The sequence below is a fragment of the Rhamphochromis longiceps genome, linkage group LG10 (genome assembly GCF_057381845.1).
Source record: "Rhamphochromis longiceps isolate RC_006_pf linkage group LG10, R_longiceps_female_GT1.1, whole genome shotgun sequence".
NCBI lineage: Eukaryota > Metazoa > Chordata > Actinopteri > Cichliformes > Cichlidae > Rhamphochromis > Rhamphochromis longiceps.
The window spans coordinates 32496257-32520168 of NC_140566.1; the positions used below are offsets into that span (position 1 = coordinate 32496257).

Consider the following 23912-nt stretch of genomic DNA (forward strand, 5'->3'; position numbering starts at 1 on the left):
TATCTTTATACACATTTGTTCTTAAAAGAATAAAAAGTTTATTCAAATAATTTGCAAAAGTACTTTATATGGCAAAAAAACATATTTCTTTACTTCCCCTTTACCCACATATATGTTAGTCTTTTATATAAGCTGTGATAATTGCTTTAAAACTGTACTTGACTGTGCACCTCCACAAAATATAGAGTTCAATGCAAAAGTTTTGAGCCATCCATTATTTCTTTATATGTTGCTAGGAACATGAAACATGGAAATACAGCATATGAAGCAAAAACAGAGTTTGTGTAGTTCTAGTGAGCTTGAAAGTCAGTACTCTGTAACAATACTCCCACATCGCCTCAGTAATGTTGAGGTGTGGGCTCTGGAGAGGCCAGTCCACGGCTGATAGCACTTCCATTCTGGCATTATTTTACTGCATTGGGAGTGTGTTCGGGATCATTGTGATGCTGAAAAATGAAGCTGTTGCCAATCAGATGCTTTCCAGATGGTTCATAAAAAAGTTATGGTACTTTTTCTGTATTCAAAATTATTACAATTTTGAAAGATCCCAAGACCACTGGCTGAAATCCAGCTGATGACAGGGCCTCCACCATGTTTTACAGATCCATTCATCTGTCCATGATCTGGGTGGATTTCAAAAACGAGCATGGATAAATGTTCATACGTCTTCCCTTGTTAACCTGCACACCCCTGTACAGTCTCATTTATTTCAAAGTCTGAGGATATTCCAGTTATTCTAAAGATTTTAAAATAGTGAGATTAAAGTAGGCATCACTGCCTGGGGAACATTTGAATTCAAGGCCTTAAGTCAAGCTAACACACCAGATCAGCTCCATTTAAATAAAAATGGATAACAATCCAGCCTTATTAATTTACATGTGTCTGGATGATTTTACCAGATCTTCCAGCTTCACCCAGATGTAAAGACTTTCACCTAAAGTTCCTGCAAAATGACAGCGTCTGCAACAAGAACAACAGCTTTCTAAACTGGATCCGGTGTTTAATCCAAGCAAGACACTGACATATGGGCCTCAAATCAACACTTTGCCCATGAGATGTGACAGTTCAGCTACCAGCACTAAATCTCTCTCTGCTGGTATCAAGTCTTCATTGACATCTGTTGGCAAGCACAAGCTTCCTTCAGGAGTGTTACAGCTTGTGAAAGTAGCAGGGTTGGAGATGCTTAACCCAACAGCTCCACTGTGTGGCTCATTTGGAGCATTGCCTGTAAATAACTACCAGACATTTACACATTTTAATTGTGAATTACAGGCTTTTGCTTTCCCTTTATGAACTGCAGTAGAATTATGTGCAAACACAATTCAGGTTCTGCCACTGACTCAGTGCTGATTCATACTATATAATACAGGCTTTTATTTCCTTTTTTTTTTTAACATGCGCAGTAAAGAAGCCTGCAAAGCTGTAAATATTTTCACAGATACCATGGAAACAAATACCAATACTGGTGTTGGAGGCACACTGCCAAACACATTTCTGTGCTGTTAATAAAGTTTTAATGAAAACAATGAATTGTGCCAGGAGTCATTATTTACCTTTTGTACTTCATTAATCTGTCAACATGTCACACTCCTTAAATCAGTATGGGTGCCACTATGACTCACTATTTACTCACACGACACAGACGTGTGTTACAGACATGTAAGAAGCTCTATGTGAAGGGTTTTCAACATTTTCTTAACAGCTGATTTAGTTTCAGGGTGTGAAATCTCAGAACTATAAAACAGATTCTATGGAAAAGGCTAAAATACTGAAAACATCCTTAAGTTAAATTGTTTTTCAAATGGAAAAAATATATACATATTTCTACATACACGGGCTATGTATGTCAGTGAACATCTTGTACCAGACATATCAGTGCTTCCCTTCTATACTTGATTAATCTGAAGTTTCACAATGAAATAAATGACTCTGCAGATGCTGAATGTCACTATGCCACAGAAAGTTATAATAAATATAAACTGACTTCATAATAAAAATGTTTTTGCTGGCATAGAGAGATCGGGAAATGATTTATATATATGACCATTAAACAATCAGGAATTTTTCATCACAGCCACGATGATTGCATCCTAGATTTGCAGCTTATTCTAAAAAAAAAAAAAAAAAAAAAAAAAAAAAATTTAAAGAATCACATTTATGCTACTTTCCCTTTAATGCTTCATATTACTTATTCAATTTTGAAAAAACCCAACCTGCAATTAGCCGCTATCCTTACTCACAAATGACTACACAAACACATATGTGACACAGGAATAAGTCTTGGGATGATTATTTCTCCGGCTTTTACATCTGCCTTCGAGTTTCAAGTGAGTGACAGGAAGCGCTGACATGAAAACAATCGACACGGCGATACGAGAACATTTCATTGCAGCATTTTGCTCTGTGGAAGCTCACTGACTGTCAAAGCGAACGCAAGTGAAGAGTAGCAAATGATATCTGAAAGAGGATAATGAGCGCTTGCTGCTTCATCGGCTGTGTGCAGAAAAACTCAAAGAAGGCAAAGTTAAAGGTGAGCCAACACGCAGGGTTGAAAAAAAAAAAAAAAAAAAAAAAAAAATAGGAATACAATATATTCAAGAGGGTAAAGGAGGAAAAAAAAATTACTATTCTCTGCTGTATCAAACTGAGGCAAAATGAGACCGAGGAACTGTTAGGGAACAGCTTTTGATTCTTGAGAACAAAGCTGGACCTTTTGCACTTTCCTCATCATCACTAATTAAACAAACGTTAGTGTGTGTTTGTGTGTGTTGCATTATGTGCAAAAAGGGAGATTACTGCAAGCATAACGTAGGAATAGATGTGCAAAATGAAGGAAATTCAGTTTTAAGCAGGAAGGAAAACAGTATTTTAATGTCCACAGATGAATTCATAACTTATCATAAACAAGATGTTTCAATACAAGACTTGGTGACACAATTAAATAAGAAAGGGAGGAGATAAGAATGTTATCTAATAATCAGCTGCACAATTTAACAATTTCTTGATCACTAATTTGCAATCAGAAATTAGTTTTTGATGGGATTCACATTACTTATATCACACAGATGTTCGTATGCCTGGTGGGAGCACATGAGCGGGTCCTCTATCCTCACTGACGGTCTTCTCAGAAGTTGTATGGACAGACACTTTGACGTAGTCACCACCTCCATCATTCCTTTGCTTGAAAGCAGTGCCTGCTCCTCTGCATCCTTGTCGGGGTTGGGGGGGGCAGTAATCTGTCTGTTCCCTCTCGCCACAGTCGACTCTATGTGTTCTGACGCAGGGTTCCCGGTCTCCCCCGTCTCCTCTACCACCGCCCGGCAGTTTAGGATGAGTGGCGGCAAAGGCACGCTGCGGGCCAGCTCCTCGATGTGACGGGCAAACTCCATAGTTTTGAACTGCGTGACCTTGGCGAGCTCCACCGTCTTGGCTGAAGTGACAATGGGGATGCTCTTGGCAACCTCGAATGCCTTCTGCAGCTTCTCTGTGCCCTCTGTCCGGAAGAACTCATTGATGACCCTCTCCATCTCCTTGAGGTGGCTGCTGACCATGCACAGGCGGGCCACGTTGAGGATCATGGTGATGGTGAAGGCCACCAGGCACACAACGACGAAATGCAGCCCCAAGCCACTGTCAGAGTAGGCAACGCGAAGAGTCACCGTGTAGTTTTGGGTGCCGCCGCTGGCGCTCGAGGCAACGCAGGTGTAGCTGCCGCGGTCCTCAAACAAGACCTCGGTGATGTTCAGGATGCCTTCCTCTTGAATCTGCCACCTTCCACCTGCGGCAATAACGCACAACATATTTTTACTTTTACCACAAAGTTTCTCATTAAAACGTTCAAATCTCCTTCATCTCCTTAATCAGCAGCATTACCTAAGGCAATTTGTCAAAGACAAGAAATAGAAGGCAGTCATTCTTTTTCTCCAAACTCTAATCAGTACACATCTCTGTCACCTGCTGACAAATAGTTCAGCAAGTCAACCAGAATGACAATTTCTGGATTTCTTTAGTATTTGAAAATTAAAATACCTACAGAGACCTTTTGGTGACATGGTAACAAGTGTACAAATACAGAAGGTGGTTTTATTCAATGCCAGTGTCCTGGGTCTACAATTATTTAAATACAACATCGTGTAACACATTATAGCACATCGGGATGTTATGTTAAAATTCATGGAAGTCCAATTATTAAAATGGCAGCACGAGTTAGGTTTGCAAAGTTACATCTGAACAGACTCAAAGACTTCGGGAACAATGTCCTTTAGACAGACAAGGCCAACGTGGATGTGTTTGGCAATAATACCCAGCATCATGTTTGTGCTGATAAGCTGTATTTGATTTTTGTTAAACACCTCACACTAACTGTTTGCTAAAGGCCAACTGTTTGACAGCTAAAACTAGGCCAAAACTGGCTCATGCAACAGGACAATGATCCTAAGCACAGCAGCAAATCCACAAGTTGCACAGGCCCAGCCAAAGTCCGGACCTCAACCGGACTAAACTGCTATGAACGGACCTTCAATTTATTTCTGTTAAAGGTGGTTCAGCAAACTACTGAATCATGAGATGTACTTAATTCATCACACACTGCTTCTGCAGTTTGTGTTAGATAAATAATGATGCAGTGTGTCACATAGTGTAGGCCAGCAGGGGGTTTTCTACGGAAGAGGATTAGGGCCACTAAGTGGGTACGTCTTTTTTTTTTCTTCTTTTCCTGAATTCTGAGAAAAAAGTCAGAATTCTGACTTTAATCTCAGATTTTTTTTCCAGTGGCCCTAATCCTCTTCCGTAGTTTTCAGTGTCTGAACACACAAAATTTTATATATGAAATGAAGCATACTTCCTTTTTCCACATACTGTTTGTGACTAAAGTATTATTCATGGTAAAAACAGTAACAATGATTGACTAAGTGATTGATATGCTGGTTGAAAGGCAGTGCTTATGTGTCTTACTTTACATAAAACCTTTTTGTCACTTTCAGAATTAAATGCCACTGAAATATCAGCACGAGCACTAACTCTGAAAGTATGTTTTTCAGTTCATTTGATTGCTTTCAGATAAAAAAAAAAAAAAAAGCCATGCAGGACGAAAAGAACTCGAAGCTGATCAAAATCTCGCTGCTTCATTTCCTCGTCCTACCTGCGTCGTCACCCTGCAGGGGTCCTTTAGAGTTGTACCAGCTGATGTTATCATGGGTCCCGGTCACGTTACACGTAATCAGCATGCTCGACCCCTCCTTCACCACGATGGGTGGGATGCTAGCCCGCTGCATTGAGGTCACCACCTCTGACCCATTGTGAGCTCCACCTGCTTTCCAGCAATTGAGCAGTAAGAATGTGGCGAGCCAGTGAGAGAGGTGAGGATTATGAGGCAAAAACATGTTGAAAAGAGCCACAGGTTCAGCTCACATTGGGACGAGACAAACCTGCAAAACAGGAAAAGTCAACGGTCAAATCTGATGTAGCGTCATATGACAACAGGCCCTTAGCTCTTTAGTGTCTTTATAATATGTACGTCTGCATTTCACAAATTTGAATGTTTAGTATATTAGTATTTTATGCAGTAATCATCAGGACATAAAACCTTTACAGGACAATTTTAATTAAAAGGAAATCACTTGAGTTTAAATGTTGTGTTTAAGCTCTTCTTCCAGTGAGGTTTTTTTTTTTTTTGCTTGTTTGTTTGTTTTTTAATCTTTTTTTTTTTCAGAGCACTTTGTTGAATTCTTGATCTCATTTTTCTCCATGTCCCAACATTTAAGTTACAAAATCATCACCCTTTTATTTGAATAACATTATAATTCTTTTCTGAACCCTGTGTAAGTGTACTGAAAAGAAATCTCGGTTATAACATTAAGTATACGGCGAACGGGACAGGCGTGAGGCACATTTACAGTGATGCTTAATGAGTGCGCTAAACTAACAATTCAGAATAAATTATCGGAAAAGTGGGCAATTCCTTAATTCGTTTACAGACTGAAAGTATCAGTAAAAGGTACTGTGGTGCTATAATACACCGAGTTTTAAACAGAAATATAACATAGGTCAGACACAGCTTGATTAAATAACAAACTGGTTCTTGTTACCGCACTAGCGTCCCAGGCACGATAATGGTTTTCGAACTAAAACCATTCAAATTCCCACCTGTTGCCCACAGAAACCAAGGCAGCCAAATCCACCATCAGCAAGTGGCAAAAAACATCAGATATGTATAGGATTCAGTACCACGTACGAAAGTGACCCAGTTCGGATGTCGGATTTGTGCTGTTCACACCGTCATACCATGATCGGATATGGGTCGCATAGGGTCAAAAAAGTCGGATTTGATGCGCTTTCGCCTGCAGTGTGAAGTTTTACAATTATTTTAGTAATTTACCTTGAGTGTGCCAGCCAAGGAAGCACAATCCATCCGATCCATTCACTTCCTAGTACAGGTATGAGTGAATGGGCGTGGTTTTCTGTCAACTCTTCCATGCAGGTAGGTGAGATCACGTCACTGTCGCCTATTTATTTATTTTACATTTTTACACGATTTATAAGAAATAATCTAAGTCAAACAGTTTATGTACTGAACGTTTTGTTATTTATTCAATGATTCATTAGCAGTTTTTATCTTTAATCGTGTTTCTCTATTTTTTTCAATAAGTAATAACAAGGGATTTAATAGTCATTTGTATTTGTATATTGTTGTTAGAATTAAACATTATTATTATTATTATTATTATTATTATTATTATTATTATTATTATTATTATTATTAAAGTAGCAATACATTAACTAAGCGCATTTTATTTTGACGTTTCCGGAAGTCTTGTTTTCTTTTTTTAATCCAGGACGACAGACCCCCCTAATGGGACTGATTCATTTCAAAATAATATTGCAAAAACTGAACCCTAAACTACTAACCTAACTTTTCGGTTCGAGTTTGTACTTTTTGTAAATTAAACTTTGAGCACATTTTTTTTTCTCTTCTATAAAGATTAATACGTTTGACGTTACAGTCAATTTGTGAGCATCAATGTGCTACATACTTTTATTTTGAAGAGAATAACAGGAATTCGTGTTTTTCATTGTGGCTAACAGCTAGACTTTGAAAACAAAATATGACGTGGCTAATCCGGGTGGAAAAACCACAGCACGAAAATCTGAGCCATTGAAGTGTTTGTCAGAAAACTAGAAGTTGCTAAAGGTGTAGATACTAAAGTGCAAACCGAAACAATAAAAGGCGGATCTTAATTTTTAATTTGGAAGCGGAAACTACTACAACTATTAGCTGATTGAGCTAACGTCACCTGCTAACATTACGACTTTGACAGCTGAGCAGGAGAAAAGGTGAGTTAATAGCAAGGAACTTAAGGTAGCTTGTTTTTTCTCATTAAATTATTAGTTTATTATAGTTGAACCAGCAGTCGATGCTAGAAAAACAGCTGACGCTCGTGTAAAGGATACTTGCAAGACACGAACTCGATGTTCTCCTAAACTGTTAGCAAGCGTTTTGAAAGGGAGAACTTAACAGTAAATCCAGTAAACATCCAGTACGTATTGATCCCAGCGCTAAACTATTACCACGGACTACAAGAAAACGTGACACACACATTTTTATGGATTATCTTTATACTTGTACAAACTCCTACTTTTTCTTCTGTGTGATGATTGTTTTCTTTGTCACTTTGGACTTTCTATGTACTTATATATGATTCAGCATCACTACCTCCAGCTCCCATGGATAGCTAAAAGCAATGCAAAGTCGGATTAATGCATTAATCTCATATTGTAAGAATAATTAGATTTGTCCTGACAGCTCCACGATTTAACGCTTGGAGATGTGAAAAGCTTCTGCTTCAAACCCATAAGAAAATACATCTCCTTAGAGTTGGTTAAAGCCTTGGTTAAGGGCCAAGCTAAAGAAACATTTAGTGCACCTCGTTTTTATGAGTAGAACAGCTTATGAACAGAGCAGTATGTAGTGTTTCTTCCTCTTGTGAAGCCCCGGTCAAAATATTTCTGTTTTTATGAAAAGACGCAGAGATTCCCTCACAAGTTTGATTTACTGGAGTCACTGTTACAAGACTAAGTCTTTTGAAATTAGTGATTATCTCCCTGACATTAGAATGTATCACCCCCCCCCCCCCCCCCTTAAAACAGTTAATTTCATATAAAAGGTCTCTTTTTTTTCTACCTTTCTTTTCTTTTTTCATTTCTTTTGTACGTACATTTTGATAAAATCCTGATTTTGAAGCTGTGATTTTGTTGAAATGTTTCGATTGCAGATCTTATCCAAGTTTAAGTGTCGTTGGGTTTTTTGTTTTGTTTTTTTCTTTTTAACTGTAAAAACTTATAAAGTTATAAAGGTTTAAAAATTCTGAAAAAGTAACACAAATTGAAATCCCAGCCCATGTACATCAAGGGACTTTTAATTTGAAAATATTCATAATATGAAGGTAAAATTTTCAGTACTTTTTTAATGTGTGTTAGTGTGGGAAAAAAAAAAAGGAACCCGGACTCCTCTGGGAGGTGAACTGAATTTACTCATGATTGAAACTGAATACTACTACTGCTATCACTACTACTACTATTAATAATGATGATAATAATAATAATAATAATAATAATAATAATAATAATAATAATAATAATAATAATAATAATAATAATTAAACAAAAAAATTAAACTCACAAGTGAAGTTGACTGACTCAGTTGAAAGGTCGACTGACACGTGATGAGGTGAGAAGTGCACAAGAGAGTTAACTACAAACCAGTACCTGGCATTTCCGCTACTATCCAAAGCAACAAGCAAATCATTTTGTTTATTGCCAGAGTTTATGCAGTGCCTTTTTTTCCTCCTCTTTCTTTCCAGGTATGCACTGAGACATTTGGTAACATGTCAGACAGTGAAGCTTCTTGTGCAGCAGCCAAGGGTGCAGAGGCAGCGCCGGAAAAGCAGAATGTCTCTCCCGCTCGAACCCCTGACAGCTCCTCTCCATCCACACCTGACATCTCCACTGATGTAGCTCCGACGAGAAAAGCCAGGAGGAGGCCAGAAACCCAGCCTGCGGCCAAAGTTCAGGAGACTCCAAAAGAGGATGAGCAGCCAGCAGAGGTAGTAGAAATTGAAGTACTGCTCATACTCGAAGAACTAAAGATGATTGCAAAAAGAGAAGAGCTGAAGCCATAATTTCCATCATGACTTCTTTTTCATCCTGCAACATATCATGTCACATAAACATCTTCAAAAGAAGCTTGTGTGTTTGGTCGTTGACACTGTAAAGCTATCTCACAGGGAAGTGTGATACCTGATGAGCGTGGGTGCAATAACACTTTCACATGAGATTCTTAATGACCCTGCTGATGTGCGATGTCATCTAATTATCTATTGGATGATTTAACAACCTAATGGGCTTAGACTAAATGGTCTGATGTGTTGGATAGTTATTCTTGTGTGAAATGTGAGTTTTAAACAAGCTGCGTTTGTCATAATCTTTAATGGTTTTCTGTGAAACCACTAAAAGGCACTTGTTGAAGTCATCTTTCTGTTTTACTCATTCACAACATCTGTTTTGTGTCTTTTCTTCTTTCTCCTTCTGTCCTCATTCTCAGACATCCAATCAGTCGACCGTGTCTCAGGGTGGCTGGGGTTACTGGGGCAGCTGGGGCAAATCCATCTTATCCACAGCAACAGCTACTGTGACCACTGTGGGTGAGTATCCAACACATCACTCAGTCTTTACAAGTACACAGTTGGCTCCTCTGAAAAATAGTACAACACCAAGTCATTTGTTGTTTAAACGTAGTCTTGCTTTGGCCTTTTTCATTCTGTTACTGTTAAAGCTTCTCTGCTATATGTACTGATGTCTTCTGTCTGTTTAGGCCAAGGTATCACTCAGGTGATCGAGAAGGCTGAGACATCACTGGGAATCCCCAGTCCAACCGAACTGTCAGCTCAGGTGGAGGAAGAAGAGAAACAGAAGGGTAAGGCCGCATTATTGTGAATATGAAAAATGTTTGTTAGAACCTGGAGGATCAATAAAGCCAGGCTCTCCAGTCAAGATGATCAAGATGTATCAAAACACTTTAATGGGCACATTTGATTTGACTTTTCATCTGCTGCTAATGAACCAATCAGATGTTGATCACTTCAGTCAGAGAGGACTGGCTGATGGAGATCTGCCAAGAATTCAAAATTAATATAAAAGCAAAATGCAACACCGGTACTTCAGATAAGACAGGAGCTGGCAGAGTGTGGCAGAAAATTGTTGATCCTGTAGATTGCTAAGTGGATATATTTGCTTTAGTACTCCGTTTCTGATGTTACAGCAGCAAATTAATAGAGTTTTACTTTCATTTTGATTTAAACATCTTTAGGCTACTGAGTTCCTTCAAGTCCCATAGCTTTGTGAAGGAAAGATTTGTCCAAATGAAAATGAAATTAATTGAATTGACCCATTTAAATTATTATTTTTTTCTCTCGTGTAATCCTTGGACATTGATTTTTATGTCGTTAGTGTCTTCTCCTGTAGATGGCACCAGCATGGAGCCCGACAAAGCAGTAGATGAATCGTCAGCAGTGGGAAGTGCGATGGGAATGTTGTCGTCACTCAGTAGCGTCGTCCAGAGCACGGTAAGCTGATGCTTAAAACTAGAGAGCACTTGTGTGTTGGTGCGACTGTTCTCACTTGACAAAAGTTAGGAATTTATTTTAGCTCATATTTTAAAGAAAAGTTTAAACTGGGCTTCCTCACAGGGTAAGACCGTGATAACAGGAGGTCTAGATGCTCTTGAGTTCATTGGGAAGAAGACGATGGACGTGATAGCAGAAGGTGATCCTGGCTTTAAAAAGACCAAAGGACTGATGAGACGGAACGCCACTCTCTCTCAGGTAGGTAGTAAATACAAAACCAAGCTAAAATCCTAAAATCTCACTCAAACTTAATGGACAAGAGGGAACATATATATATATGAAGACTTTAAAGCTTAGTGGATGACATAGATTTCTGGAGCCGTGTCCCTTATCATGTGTCACACTCTCTCAACTCTGTCACTCTTTGTTTCTCAGGTGCTGAGGGAGGCGAAGGAGCGAGAGGAGCTGCAGTCAGCAGACAAAGACTCGGCAAATTCAGACAAGAAGGTGGTCGCTCACTACGGGATGCTGTTTGATGAATTTCAGGGTCTGTCACACCTTGAAGCTCTGGAGATTCTATCTCGAGAGAGTGAGTCAAAGGTACAATGAAAGTCTCTGCCAAAATATCACTTCTGCTGTAGCTAAAAACATACAAAGACACTGTTTCTATGCTTTACATTTCTGGGGAATCTAGTAAAGTATTTTCTCTTGTGTGTGCTGTAGGTGAAGTCGGTGCTCTTGACTCTATCAGGAGACGAGCTGGTTGAGCTCAGAGATGAGCTCGACCAAATCAAAAGCTCCTTCTCCCTGGTGGAGTTCGATGATGAGGAAGTTGATGAGAGTAAAGGTAATGTCTTTTAAATCAGCTATAAAAGTTTCACAGCTGCAAGAAGAACCTGAAATAAATGATGGTGCATTTCTAATTGCAGATGAAGACGGATTAGAGTTTGAGAGGGAGTTAAAGGAGGCCATGGAGGGCCTCAGTGTTTCTGCAACTGCAGACAAACTGAGCAAGGTACAGCTCAAACAATTCACTGTGCAGAATCATATTCCTGCCAGTTTCTGACTCATTATTCGAAATGTTACAAGGACCTTAACTTGTCTCCCTTGTCGTTAATTTGATGGGAAAAGTAACAGAAATATGTCAGATACACTCATAGCTTTTAAATCTATTAGACTGGTCTCTTTCTGATTTACAGTAACTGCTAATTCTCAACTCGCCAATTTCCTGTTAAAGTATGATTGCTAACATCCAACAGGCCTGTAAGAGCTCCGCCAGCCTGATTAGTGAGCTGACCAAACAGCATGTGGAAACAGATGTAAATGAGGAGGATGTGAAGAAGCATAGTGTGGAGGTATGTCTTACTGACATCATCAACATATATATATTTTTTCAGTGTCCAACATTGCAAGTATTGGACGTTTGAGGGTAATACTTGACTGCAGGATTTGACCAAGTAGCAATGGTGTGTGTGTTGGATCTTGTCAGGAGGTTCATGCTGCAGCTATCAGGAGTCTGGCCGAGCTGACGGCCAGATCCATCGAGCTTTTCCACAAACTGGCTGAGATGATCCTTTTCTCCAATGGCAGTGCAGAGGCCAGCGTCCTGTCACAGTAAGACAGCATGAGCGGGGGACTCAGGGGTGGGGATATTTCACTTTTTCTGTGCACTTTAATTAACTGTATACCTTTTGTCATGCTGTCTGTTCTCAGGTTAACTGTTGTCCTGTGTAAAGAAATCTCACTGCTGTCCAAGAAGTTTACTTCCTGCCTGACAGCAGCAGGGGTAAGTTTCAAGATCCTATCCATCTGTTTTAACGTCAGGGCGTCACTGATACCTGATGCTTGTAAAGCATTTGTCCCACCACACTTAGATTTTCATATTTACTATGTAAATTTAAAGTCTTAAAAGTAACAGATGTTTTATTTTCCACTGATGTCATTTATTGTTAATCTGACCTCCACGTGTTTATTATTTCTTCATATTATCACACTGTTGATAAGGAATCATAGTAAGCAGTTCAGCTGATGTCTCACAGTTATTATATTATAAATATCATTTTAGAAGGAGATCTGCATTAGCCACAAACTTCATCATTTTGTTTCCATCCACATTTTTCTGTTTTTATGTCAAACCCTAATTTATGCTTCTCTTTGCAGTGTTTTCTCTTCCAAACCACTAATTCTTTGTTCCACAGAGAGATCATTTTAATTTAATTTTTTTCTGTTTTACAGTCAAACGAGAAGGGAGAAGTCCTCAACCCCCTGATAACAGGAGTATTTTTAGAGGTTTGTCATATTACTGCAGCCAACATATGTTCATTAATGAATTGTCCAAAATGTTTTTGTTTTTCGAATACATACAACACACCAGGGGTTCTGGCACTGTCTACTTTATAGAGATCCTCATCTTTTGGGATTCTTCGCAGTTCAGTATGTCAGTTAAAGGTCCGTTCGTGTAAAACAAGAAGCGTTCTCGTCTTTCCTTTTAAATTTGATTTGGTGTCCCACAGGGGTCAATTCTCGAACCTTCTTCATTTAGTCTGTATTTCCTTAGTTGTGTTGTCTGTAAAATTCCTGATGACTTACTTTAGATGTCTGATTTTTCCAGCCAGTAGGGTTCTGGAGAAACCTCAATATAATCATTTCCTGTAATTTAAAACTAAGAAGTCGTATCAGCTCATTGCTTCAGCAGAAGAACAGAACAGAACAGAATCAGTTATCTGACTGTCGTTGTTACTTAATTGCAAGAAAAGTATATCAAAAATATTTACTATAGCTAAAATAAACAAAACAATTTATTTATCTGCTGCTCAGAGCACTTTAACTTTTGGTTGTCTTGACAAGGACTGTGCTACAATGATATTAGAGTAAATTAAGACTTTTGTCAAAGAAATATTATTTCAGCTCATGACTGAAACATGACTAGATGTCAGGAGAAGATTTACAGCTATTCAACACGAAAGCTACGTTCTAATAGTCAGAGAAAACTGTGCTGAGACTTGATTTTATGGTGTTTTATACAAAGTGTGACCAAAAGCAAAAGCTGATTTAAAATTGGTTGGCTAGTTCCTCCACACCACTTCATCCTGCTTCATCAGGATCTCTGCTTGTAGAAGTTTGAGTTTTAAAACCCCATATAGATTAACAGACATTAGTATGGACATTTGGAGATTGATATTTCATACTAACGTGTTCTTTGTTTTTTAAATCCCACACAGGCATCCAACAGTGCATCTTACATCCAGGATGCCTTCCAGCTCCTTATGCCAATACTGGAGATATCTCACATCGAGAGGAGAGTTCAGCTTACGCAGCAGTGACCCGCTAACCTGACCTCTGCACTCCACTACAGCCACTAAGCTGGGGCTCAGAGTCTCAGCAGAGAACTGACATATCTTTAAAATGTTTAAGTTGTCTGGTTTTTCAGCTCAAGACAAAATCTACTTTGAGATTAGGAGAGAAAATGTTTTCTTGTCAAACAGTGTTACCTTTCTGCGCATTGCTGGTTTATTTGGACTGTATGTTATATGAAGTCATTGGTGTACAGAAGAAGAAGAACAGTGTGGATTTATAATGAACGCAGAACAATTTTTACTTTCATTGCACAAAATACACTACCTTTTCTTGGGTGTTATTCATTCACTTAGTTCAGGCATCTCATACAGGATACCAACCAGTGATAACTTGTTTCCAAAAGAACATCTTAACAAAATAAATGGTAAGATGTAGACATGAGGCTTCACTCTTACTGCAAAGCAAATCATTGCTGGTCCTGGAGCAGCTGGACTCTAAGTGTGTTTGCTAAAATCTTCAAGACACAATAATTTTAGTTTTTGGCAACTTGTCCTTAAATCAGGGGCAGACTGAATGTGATAAGCCTACAGTTCTGTTGCTTTTTGGCTAACTGAAGGATGATATTTGGAGTTTTCTTTCCCTTTGTTTTAAACCCACATCCTTCTAGGTTTACATCCAATATCAATTTTAAATTTTGCACCATCGCATGTCAGCACTCGTTCTAGCCAACGTCTCTTTTTCTCTATAGACAGCCTCAGATTTAAAGAAGACTTTGAGCCAACATTTCTTTTACGACTGCACCACTTTTACTAGATTTGATAGAAAAGTCGTGGAGCATTTAAAAAAAAAAAGACCAACAAGCTGGTCACATAGCTTCAATAGTTTACATTAATGCCCTTGCATTCTGTAAGAGCATTTTAAATAAACCTTTAAGAAATCGTCTAAATGTTTAAGCGATGCTGAGTTGAGATTCAGAGTTGCAGTTTGTTTAGGAGAAATAGAATAATAAATCTTGAAAGGGACGTATTATTTTCATTTCCTGCTCTATACTTTTGGTCTCTTTTTAAGCAGCTTTGTTCACAAATTCAAAATGAACCTCATTTTTCTTATACTGTACAGTTTATCATTTAACTTGAAACTCCCGTTGAACCAACTTTATATTGATTGGTTACCTCTTGTACAAAAATGTACAAGCTCAAATGTTGACAATCAAAAAAGTTTGAACATCCTGTCCTGCCACAGCTTATAATTTACTCCATGTCTGCTTTGTCCTTACTGTCCATCCCCAAAGCCTGTAGGTACCATGTAGAAAACCATTGTTTCATCAATTTTTCCATCAATGAAATAAAAAAGCAGTGCACAGCAAAATAAAACTCATTAGTGAGGTATACAAACATGATGATTGTAAGTGTCAGTGTTATAAGCCTGCTTTCCCCTTTTGTCATCTATCCAACATGAAAACTTCTGTCTGCCAAGAAGATAGAGGACTGCTAACAGCTGAGTGTTGTGGGCATGTAAATTTATGGTTTCGGAGTAATATGGAGCAATATACTGTACGCTATGGCATATTACTGAGATGAGATTCAAATAAATGTGCTTCCTTCAAGCTTTTTGTGTTTAAATTGCAGGGTTACATGTTGTCAGTGGTTTTTGACTTTTTGTGTGCGCACATACTTTCTTTGGCTTCTCGTGACTAAATTAATCTCGTGACAGAATCCTTGGTCTGATGAGAAACCAGACATGTTTTTTGTTAATCCTTTATAGAAATTATCATTTCAATTTTTCAGTCTGGCTAATTGACTGTTTTCACTGTGGTTGTGTCTTTGGTAGAAAATAGTTCTTATGGTGGAGGGATTATCCAGATCAATGTAAAAGCACCTCTTTCACAGTTTACAACATTACAATTAGATTACCAGTGAAATTTATTAATGTATATGTTATAAGAAGTAGATATATGAATATCTGAGTTAAAGCACAACAAAAAAATTTAAAGGTAATCCTGAAGTGTCTGAAGTGAAACCATCTAGACGTTAGGGAATTCAAAGTAAAAATATATTTCAAAGCAAAAAATAAATAAAGATGAAAATATCCAAAAATGGAAACAAATGTACCCCAGCATGTCATCTTATCACTTTATATTCTCCGGTTCGATGGGTGGCGCAGTGCCCATTTGAAGGTTCTCACCTAATAAACGCAAAGAGGAAGAAGCAGCAACAGCAGAAAGAAAGCGAAGAAGAAGATAGGGGTGCTATCACCTAGCTTGGAAGGGTACGTTGAAGAAATTTTCAGGTAAATTATTTTCTTTATTCTTCCACAGCAGCGCTGTGGTGTAGTTGAAGTGCGTTCAACTATAGTGAGACTATGAGATGTAGAAAAGCAGAGCTGCTTTTATGTAATCTCCGTTTCCGTGATGGTAGCTTTCCCGACAACGCGAGGCTTAGCTCGTAAACGTTAGCCATTCGTGCTAAACGCCGTGCTAGCTTCAATATTTTTTTTTTGCAGTGTCGTCAGTTTTATTAAAAAAAAAATTAAGCTGCACGTTATTAAAAGCTCTCAAACTTTTAGCAACAATTTCCCCCAAAAAAGACCCTTGTGCTTTTTTCATTTTAGCATTTAGCATTTGGGTTAGCTAGTCTAGTATCGTAAACAAAAGCCAATGTGAGTTCTTCATGATGTCATGGTAACACAAAGGCGCTTTATACCTGTCACTGTAACAGCAGGCATCACTATAATGGGACACCTTTCAGTAACAGGTCCTTCAAGAACAAAGTGTCGCCGCTCGTTGGTCAGCACAGGGTACTTATATGGGTAGTTATTTTGGAGCATTGTCTAAGTTCATGAGCTCGATACTTCTAAAAACTGGATGTGTAGAATAACCCACACTTAAAACGGGTAGAAGGCTGAAAGAGCCTTCAATTAAAATACCTTTGATTTGTTCTTAGTGCTGCGTGTTTAAACGGCACATCCTCGGTTGTTTTTTCGTGTTTCACACCCATATGACTATAGTACTGATTACTGTTTTTAGTGGTTATATTAATTTTTTTACGTTACGTTGTATACCGTAGTCTTTGTAGTAAAGTTCAGGATTTTATTTACGTACTTATCTATATATGTATGTATTTATTCTCTTTATGTCCACCAGTGAGATTTTGACCAGGAATTTGCTACAAACAAACAAACAAACAAAAAACCCCCACTGATTTTAAACATTTTTTTTAAAAGTGGGTTTAATTTACTAACGTTTTACATATTTCAAAACGAAGTTTGTGATGACATATGACTAGCTGAAGCACCGTTTATAGTATTTATTTCACTATTTAAATTGTAAGAGGAAGTATAACTGCTGAACAGTTTTTTACTAAAGTAAAGTAACCATATTTTTTCAGGAGTTGCACAATGTTTTTAGAGATCCACTTGCAACTTGAAAAATAGAGGAATAGGTGCCCCTCTGTCACCATGCAACCGTATCACTAATTTCCATCCACTGTTTGCTCTTCCTGTCATATGGATTGTTACTACGGAGAGCTCAAGCTGTGCTTGATGAAGAAGTCATTTGTTTATTTTTGGGTCACACATTTCCAGCTGCTAGTTTCTCTCATGTACCTTCATATCCTGGTTGTATACAACAGCGTATGCGCACTAAACGCATGGGATCATCCTGTGCTTGATGTCACAATGTTTTTATCACACAAAAATTTGTACTGGCTTCATCGGATATGGTATAACCATCGTACCCATTTTATCTCTTTTGTGTGGATTAATTTATCTAATATAAGCAATCTAACTACCGTATTTCCCGGACTACAAAGCGCACCTGAATATTAGCCGCACAAGCTAAAATCAGGGGAAAATCCTGTTTTGTACATACATTAGCCGCACCTGACTAAAAGCCGCAGGTGTTTCAATGTTGACTTATCATATGTAAGAGAATATGCACAAAGGGAATTGTCAGGAAAGAGATGGCTGTTTGGAGACACACCCCTTTTATTAATATTTTGAAAAACAAGTTATGAGTACATATTTGCATAACCTTTTAGGTATATGTACAAGTAGCAGTAATTACAAGTAGGAAACATGTACTGTGCTTCATAAATGAGTAACAAATGTAGTACATAACAATAACCTACAGCACACCAGAAAAATAGATTCAGACTACCTTTTAGGCTCAGGTGCAGTGACACAGCTTTAACAAGAAGAAAAGTCAGTCATTCACCATCATCTTCCTGCCCACTAAAACCACCAAAGTCCTCTTCTCCAGTGTTGGATACGAACAGGCTCAGGGTGGCTTCATCATCCACTCTCAGCTTCTTTCCTTCGTTGTCACTTTCAAAACCAAAGAAATCCTCGTTGTCAGTGTCAGAGTCGAACACCCTCAGAAGGGCCGTGGCGGGGTCCTCCTCTCCATCATGCAGCAGTCCAGCCCTTCGAAATCCGTTGGTGATCATTGATGTTTTCACACTTTTCCACGCTGTCAGAATCCACCGGTGGAGTTGAGCATAACTTGCTTTTCGCAAGTTTATCGCCGCACATCATCCACGACTCCCGCTGAACGTGTAGCGCTACTTTGAAGTTTGTTTTTCGCGCTACTTGTACGGCACTATGTTGTCTGGCGGATGGACACGTGACCAACACACCACTCTTGAACCCCGATACTGTGTGTCTGATCACATGCCCTTCCGCCAGGCAACGTAGTGCCGTACAACAGCGGAACAAACAAAACAAATCGTCTTACGATATGACAAAAATCATGGATAATCCATAGAAAAGCCGCACCTGACTAAAAGCCGCAGGGTTCAAAGCTTGTGCAAAAAGTAGCGGCTTATAGCCCGACAATTACGGTAAGTGGTCGGAGGTAGTTATCAACCCGACAAGTTTACCCAGGGTTTCTCTATCTAGTTAAAAGCATGTTTACATAAAAAAGCTGGTGGAGGCAGCATATAACCAATCATACTGATGAATAAGCAAGAGAACAACTAATTTTCCAGTGGAGGTCATAACTATACTATTAGAAAATGTGAACACCGTAAAAACTTACTACAAGCTGAAAGCGACAGTTTCATTGTTTCACTTCTGGTTTTTATAGGTAAATGATAATTATGAAAACAGAGTTCACACGTAGACTTAAACCTATGTGCAAATTTGTAATTTGCAATAAAGTTGTGTCAAAATTTTGCATAGCTGTCAAGGAAAAATCAAGAGAACCCAAATTTCTCATCACGGAAACACAAAAACTTGACTCTTCATGCACTGAGGTCTGGTGGATCTTTAAACCTTTTTTTTCTGTTTGTTTATTTTGGTTTTCCCAAAGATTTTTCCAGAGAATTGATTGAATTGGTTGAACTGTCAGTAGGCGTGGATTTCATATCTCAAACATACCCTGTTGAACAAATTTGGCCGTGAGTTCTTTAGCACTGGACTAGCCTCATAACACTGGAAAGAGTTAACCCTGAAGTTGTGTTAATAAGACCCAATCCTGCTTTATAAGACCGACCTCAGGTGTCTGACTGTCTGGCAACCCTACGATCATGAACTGATGTACAAATTGATGAATAAAATTTACCAGAATACAGATAATTAAGTGACTTGACTGCAAACCTCTCTATTAATGTGAAAATGAAAAGTATTCCCATATGTGTGTGTTCTTTTCTCGTGTTACAAGCATTAATTGGCCTTCTCTTCTGATACCAGTTTTCTTTTCATCTTCCCCCAGAGTTGTGTTTTTTTTCTTTTTTCTTTTTTTTTTTCCTTTTTCGGTGTACTGCCGCCCGCCGCCTCGGTAACGAGTGCTTTTGTTGGGCTTTTTTCACCTGACCTGCCAACATGCCAGCCGCACTTACAGATTCCAGTCAGATAATCTGTGAGGTCTGGGCGAGCAATGTTGAGGACGAAATGAGGAAGATTCGGCAGATTATTCAAAGCTACAATTACATTGCAATGGTGAGTCTCTGGCGTGATGGCCTAATTTCTTTGTCCAATGTTTTTACACAGTTGAATTTGAGGTGAATTTTGTGATATAGTCTTTTTTTAATTTAGTAGCTGTGGTTTTACAAATGACATTTGTCTCTAGATACCTGCCCTATTGGTATCTTTTTTTCCTGCTCCCATTTATTTATTTTTAAAATCTCTGTTTATTGATGTTTTCTGTGGGGGGGGGCAGTTGATCTCAAATATTATTTTCGTATTTAATCGTAAAATTTACCTAAATGTCCTTAAAAGACTCATGGCTACTCATTTCCTTAGCTTTCACTGCTCTCAGGCTCTTATTTCAGTGAGTAATGACAGATTTCTGAGTGAAGAAAAACTGTAAACAAACACTTGTTGATATTGTTCACCAGGACACAGAGTTCCCCGGAGTTGTTGTCAGACCGATTGGAGAGTTTCGGAGCACAGTGGATTACCAGTACCAGCTGCTGAGGTGCAATGTCGACCTCCTGAAGATCATCCAGCTTGGGCTCACGTTCATGAATGAGGAAGGAGATTATCCCCCTGGCACAACAACGTGGCAGTTTAACTTCAAGTTTAACCTTACGTGAGTGGACTCTCTTTAAATCCTCGTTCTTTTCATTGTGTTGCAACCATCTGAACGTTTTAGTGTACTGACTGTGACTGAATGTAGAGAAGAAGGGCTGACTTAACCACCTGCTGCATTATAACTTCATCTCCACCATATGTCTACATGTCTTTGGAACTAAGTTGAAATCATGTTAGAGCAATTGTAAATTGATTGTTGCACTCAGACTGTATGTAAAAGATGGACACAGCTGGCTTTTACAGCACCTTCTGGTTAAAGTCCTGTAGTTAAGGGTCAAACTGCACACTGACAGTTTCAGACATACCCTGCTTTGCTGCCCTCTTTGACAATACAAAATGAGCATTATGTCATATTTGGTAAGTTTTGAAATAGTAACTGACAATTTGCTCTGTGACTTCCTGATGAGATCAAAAGAGCCAAAGGGTTGTTTTTTTTCCCCGTAGATGTCTATACAACCGCAGGTCTTTTTGCAGCTGCGGGATTCGCCACCTGCTGGCTGTTTAAAAAGGCACATTTCAAAGCGTGAAGCTTTTTTAAACAGTGTGAATTTACTAAATGTGTTTTTCTCCGGTTCTCCTTCCAGAGAAGACATGTACTCGCAAGACTCCATAGACCTGCTTCAGAACTCTGGCCTCCAGTTTAAAAAACACGAAGAGGAGGGAATCGACACGCTCTACTTTGCTGAGCTCCTCATGACGTCCGGCCTGGTGCTGTGTGAAAACGTCAAGTGGCTCTCCTTCCACAGGTCAGTCGTGTGTTTGCACCCTACACCACCTTTTAGTTGTATACAATAAAAAAATGATTTTAACAATAAATAAATGGTGTAACGTTGCTCTCTGCAGACCTTTCTAAAACCATGAATGAAGCTCAGCATGTGTAGTGTTAAAGCAAACTGAACCGTTTTCTTAGAGGTATTTCTGTGATATTTCTGTGATATTTCTGCATCTGTGAGGTGTTCAACGAGTTTCTGAATCTCTGTTTCTTTTAGCGTTGTTTCTATCCCAGGAACTTTAACCAAAGAGTAGGAGGTTTGAAGGAAATGGATTCCATGGCCACCGGGATCTAAATTAAACTCTGAGAAATAATTTTAGTGTCCCAAAGAAGCAATAAGCTGAAAGAAGGGAACATTTGACTTCCTTTAAAGCTCCTGGGACTAAAAGTTGTGGATACTGGTGGAAATGAAAAGGCTGAACCTGATCAGTTTAGACATCTGTTACATTCTCCAAGACACAGTCCACCTAATTTCTCAATTTCATTTCGGGAAATAATTTTAAATAAGTCTCGTTCCTGCAGAGAAGACTGTAAGTAATTCTTTAGACATCATCAGTGTAACCCAGCTGTCCTCTTGTCCTTTGGTCCTCAGTGGGTATGACTTTGGCTACTTGGTGAAGCTCCTGACGGATGCACGCCTTCCCGAGGAGGAGCACGACTTCTTTCAGATCCTCAACTTGTTTTTCCCAGCGATCTATGACGTCAAGTACTTGATGAAAAGCTGCAAGAACCTGAAGGTAAACCTGGATAATTGAGTCACTACATCTGAGTTGGTGCTTCGGCTAGACTTGAAGCTGTTAATGGCTTCGCTTTTAAATAGAAGACATCTGTCAGATCAGATCAGGATGAGTTTTGACAGATATCTGACCGTGGTGTGTTTGCAGGGAGGGCTACAGGAAGTGGCAGACCAACTGGAGCTGAAGAGGATTGGACGGCAACATCAGGCTGGGTCCGACTCACTGCTTACAGGCATGGCGTTCTTCAGGATGAAGGAGGTACGCTCTCACAGATACCGGTTTGATCTCTGGTAGAACTCACGATGGCATCTGCAGCATTATTAAATGCTCATGTTTGCTCTTTATCCGAACTTTGAGTTACTTTGGAGATCTGAGTCAAAAGATCAGATATTACAGTAGTTTAATGTAATTTACCACTTTAAATATTTAATGTTATTCACTAAACTCAAACTGGACTTATTTAGCATGTTTGTGAATCCAAACGTCCTTTCTTTGAAAATAAATATGAATTTAAACTAATGGAAATCAGATACAAATTAAGCAAGTTTTGATCAAACAACATTCCTGTTTGCACACCTGAGACAGTGTTTGAGTCATGTCAGTGAAACTTTATATTTTGTCTGCAGCTTTTCTTCGAAGACAACATCGACGACGCAAAGTATTGTGGGAGATTGTACGGCCTGGGCTCGGGCTCCACCCAACCCCAGAACGCCATCTCCAGCTCGGGCCAGGAGGAGACCAACAACAAGCACTGACTGAGCGCTCGACCCTCCAAGTGGAACATGCACTTGTTTTAAAACCCAACCAGCAGACCCCCCACCACATGCTCTCAGACGTCCCTCGGCAAGACTTTACTAAATGCATATTTGTTTGAGCGTCGCCCTGCCAAGTGACAGTGGCTCCTTCACCGCTTTCTTTTTAGTCACTTTTATGAGTATATGGCCATATATTCATAAGACTTTTTTAAAAAAGCTTTTTTTGTTTTCTTCTCTCTCACAGCATCAGTGACATCTTTCTTTACAGCATGGGACCAGCTGCTCGATCTTACTGTGATTTTTAGACCAAACATTGACACGAAAGGTCGGGTCTTTTTCATCAGCCGGACTCTTCTCTTGTTGCAGGGATTTTTTTTTCTTTCCTTCTTTCTTTTTAAGTTAATGCTGGAAGGGCCTGTAAATTAAAATGTATAATTTTGATGCAAATAAATGTTTTAGCTCTTTTCCACTTTGAGAAACTTTTAACAGTGGGAGTTGGAGTGTATAATTGTGCTTGGGTACTCACATGCTTCACTGGCCAAACTGCTGTCCTTCTGTACATTCACCCTCAGATCAAACTGTCCACGGTCACTTGTGCAGGTGTTGTGGTCACTTTTCTTTTTTTACATTCTTCATTGTTTTAAACAGTTGTACATTAAATTGTTTTGTATTTTCAATGCAAGCAAAAAGCATTTGCTCTTTTCTTAAGTAGATTTACAGAAACACAGTGTGTGTCTGTGTGTAGAAGGGTTAATGATATATAGATGGACTCCATCACAGTTTGTGCTCATAGAGAAAATTCTGATAATTTTGGAGAGAGAAGATGAGCATTTTGCACAAATGTACAGCTTTCTGAAAACAGGAAAATCATCTCCTCCTAAATTTTGCTTCAACTCCTAAACCATTTGGTGCTACAGAGAAAATTCTGATGGTTTTTGAAAGGTGAGCTTTAATTTTACAGGCAAAATTAAGAAATACGTCCAAGCAGCCTGTACGATACAACAAAGACTTCTGTGATGTTCTTTTGAAGATGTTCATTGAAAACGAAATTTGACATGTCAGTGTGTATATCAAAGGTGTGCTAAGACGACCATTAGTATGAGTTTTTCTAAGGGAAGCTGTGTAGTGAGAGACCACCTTCACTACCTTCTGATGCACACACAGTTCTAAAAGCTTTTCATGATCATTTTAAATCAGTTTC

At 38.8% G+C, this 23912-nt stretch overlaps 2 protein-coding genes and 1 pseudogene across 5 annotated transcripts; 2 read left to right on the plus strand and 1 right to left on the minus strand.

Moving 5' to 3' along the window:
* Positions 1 to 1561: 1561 nt before the first annotated feature.
* On the minus strand, positions 1562 to 6453 carry LOC146661229 (microfibrillar-associated protein 3-like; annotated as a pseudogene). The gene is made up of 3 exons (XR_014913475.1): positions 6377 to 6453; positions 5141 to 5426; positions 1562 to 3778 (listed from the first exon to the last, which is right to left on the minus strand). The product of XR_014913475.1 is annotated as a microfibrillar-associated protein 3-like (transcript).
* A 629-nt stretch (positions 6454 to 7082) lies between these two features.
* fam114a2 (family with sequence similarity 114 member A2) lies at positions 7083 to 15524 on the plus strand. Of its 2 annotated transcripts, none has more exons than XM_085421323.1 (14): positions 7083 to 7332; positions 8859 to 9101; positions 9599 to 9698; positions 9869 to 9970; positions 10504 to 10619; positions 10743 to 10877; positions 11055 to 11219; positions 11343 to 11466; positions 11549 to 11634; positions 11879 to 11974; positions 12109 to 12233; positions 12333 to 12405; positions 12855 to 12908; positions 13841 to 15524. In XM_085421323.1, exons 2-14 carry the CDS (start codon positions 8883 to 8885, stop codon positions 13940 to 13942), a joined length of 1497 nt encoding a protein of 498 aa, XP_085277449.1. In that variant the 5' UTR covers positions 7083 to 7332; positions 8859 to 8882; the 3' UTR covers positions 13943 to 15524. The 2 variants fall into 2 exon arrangements, with proteins under 2 accessions (XP_085277449.1, XP_085277451.1); XM_085421325.1 differs by having other exon boundaries at positions 10519 to 10619.
* A 596-nt stretch (positions 15525 to 16120) lies between these two features.
* cnot8 (CCR4-NOT transcription complex, subunit 8) lies at positions 16121 to 23400 on the plus strand. Of its 2 annotated transcripts, none has more exons than XM_085421327.1 (7): positions 16121 to 16205; positions 19627 to 19853; positions 20252 to 20445; positions 21032 to 21193; positions 21812 to 21956; positions 22104 to 22214; positions 22583 to 23400. In XM_085421327.1, exons 2-7 carry the CDS (start codon positions 19737 to 19739, stop codon positions 22709 to 22711), a joined length of 858 nt encoding a protein of 285 aa, XP_085277453.1. In that variant the 5' UTR covers positions 16121 to 16205; positions 19627 to 19736; the 3' UTR covers positions 22712 to 23400. The 2 variants fall into 2 exon arrangements, with proteins under 2 accessions (XP_085277453.1, XP_085277454.1); XM_085421328.1 differs by having other exon boundaries at positions 16144 to 16184.
* Positions 23401 to 23912: the final 512 nt, after the last annotated feature.

Bases quoted from the DNA above. Each gene is read 5' to 3' on its own strand.
- fam114a2 (XM_085421323.1), top strand. From the start codon at position 8,883: ATGTCAGACAGTGAAGCTTCTTGTGCAGCAGCCAAGGGTGCAGAGGCA. The intron at 9,102-9,598 runs GTAGTAGAAATT...CCTCATTCTCAG, and splicing joins AGGATGAGCAGCCAGCAGAG to ACATCCAATCAGTCGACCGT. The intron at 11,975-12,108 runs GTATGTCTTACT...GGATCTTGTCAG, and splicing joins TGAAGAAGCATAGTGTGGAG to GAGGTTCATGCTGCAGCTAT.
- cnot8 (XM_085421327.1), top strand. From the start codon at position 19,737: ATGCCAGCCGCACTTACAGATTCCAGTCAGATAATCTGTGAGGTCTGG. The intron at 20,446-21,031 runs GTGAGTGGACTC...TTCTCCTTCCAG, and splicing joins AACTTCAAGTTTAACCTTAC to AGAAGACATGTACTCGCAAG. The intron at 22,215-22,582 runs GTACGCTCTCAC...TTTTGTCTGCAG, and splicing joins CGTTCTTCAGGATGAAGGAG to CTTTTCTTCGAAGACAACAT.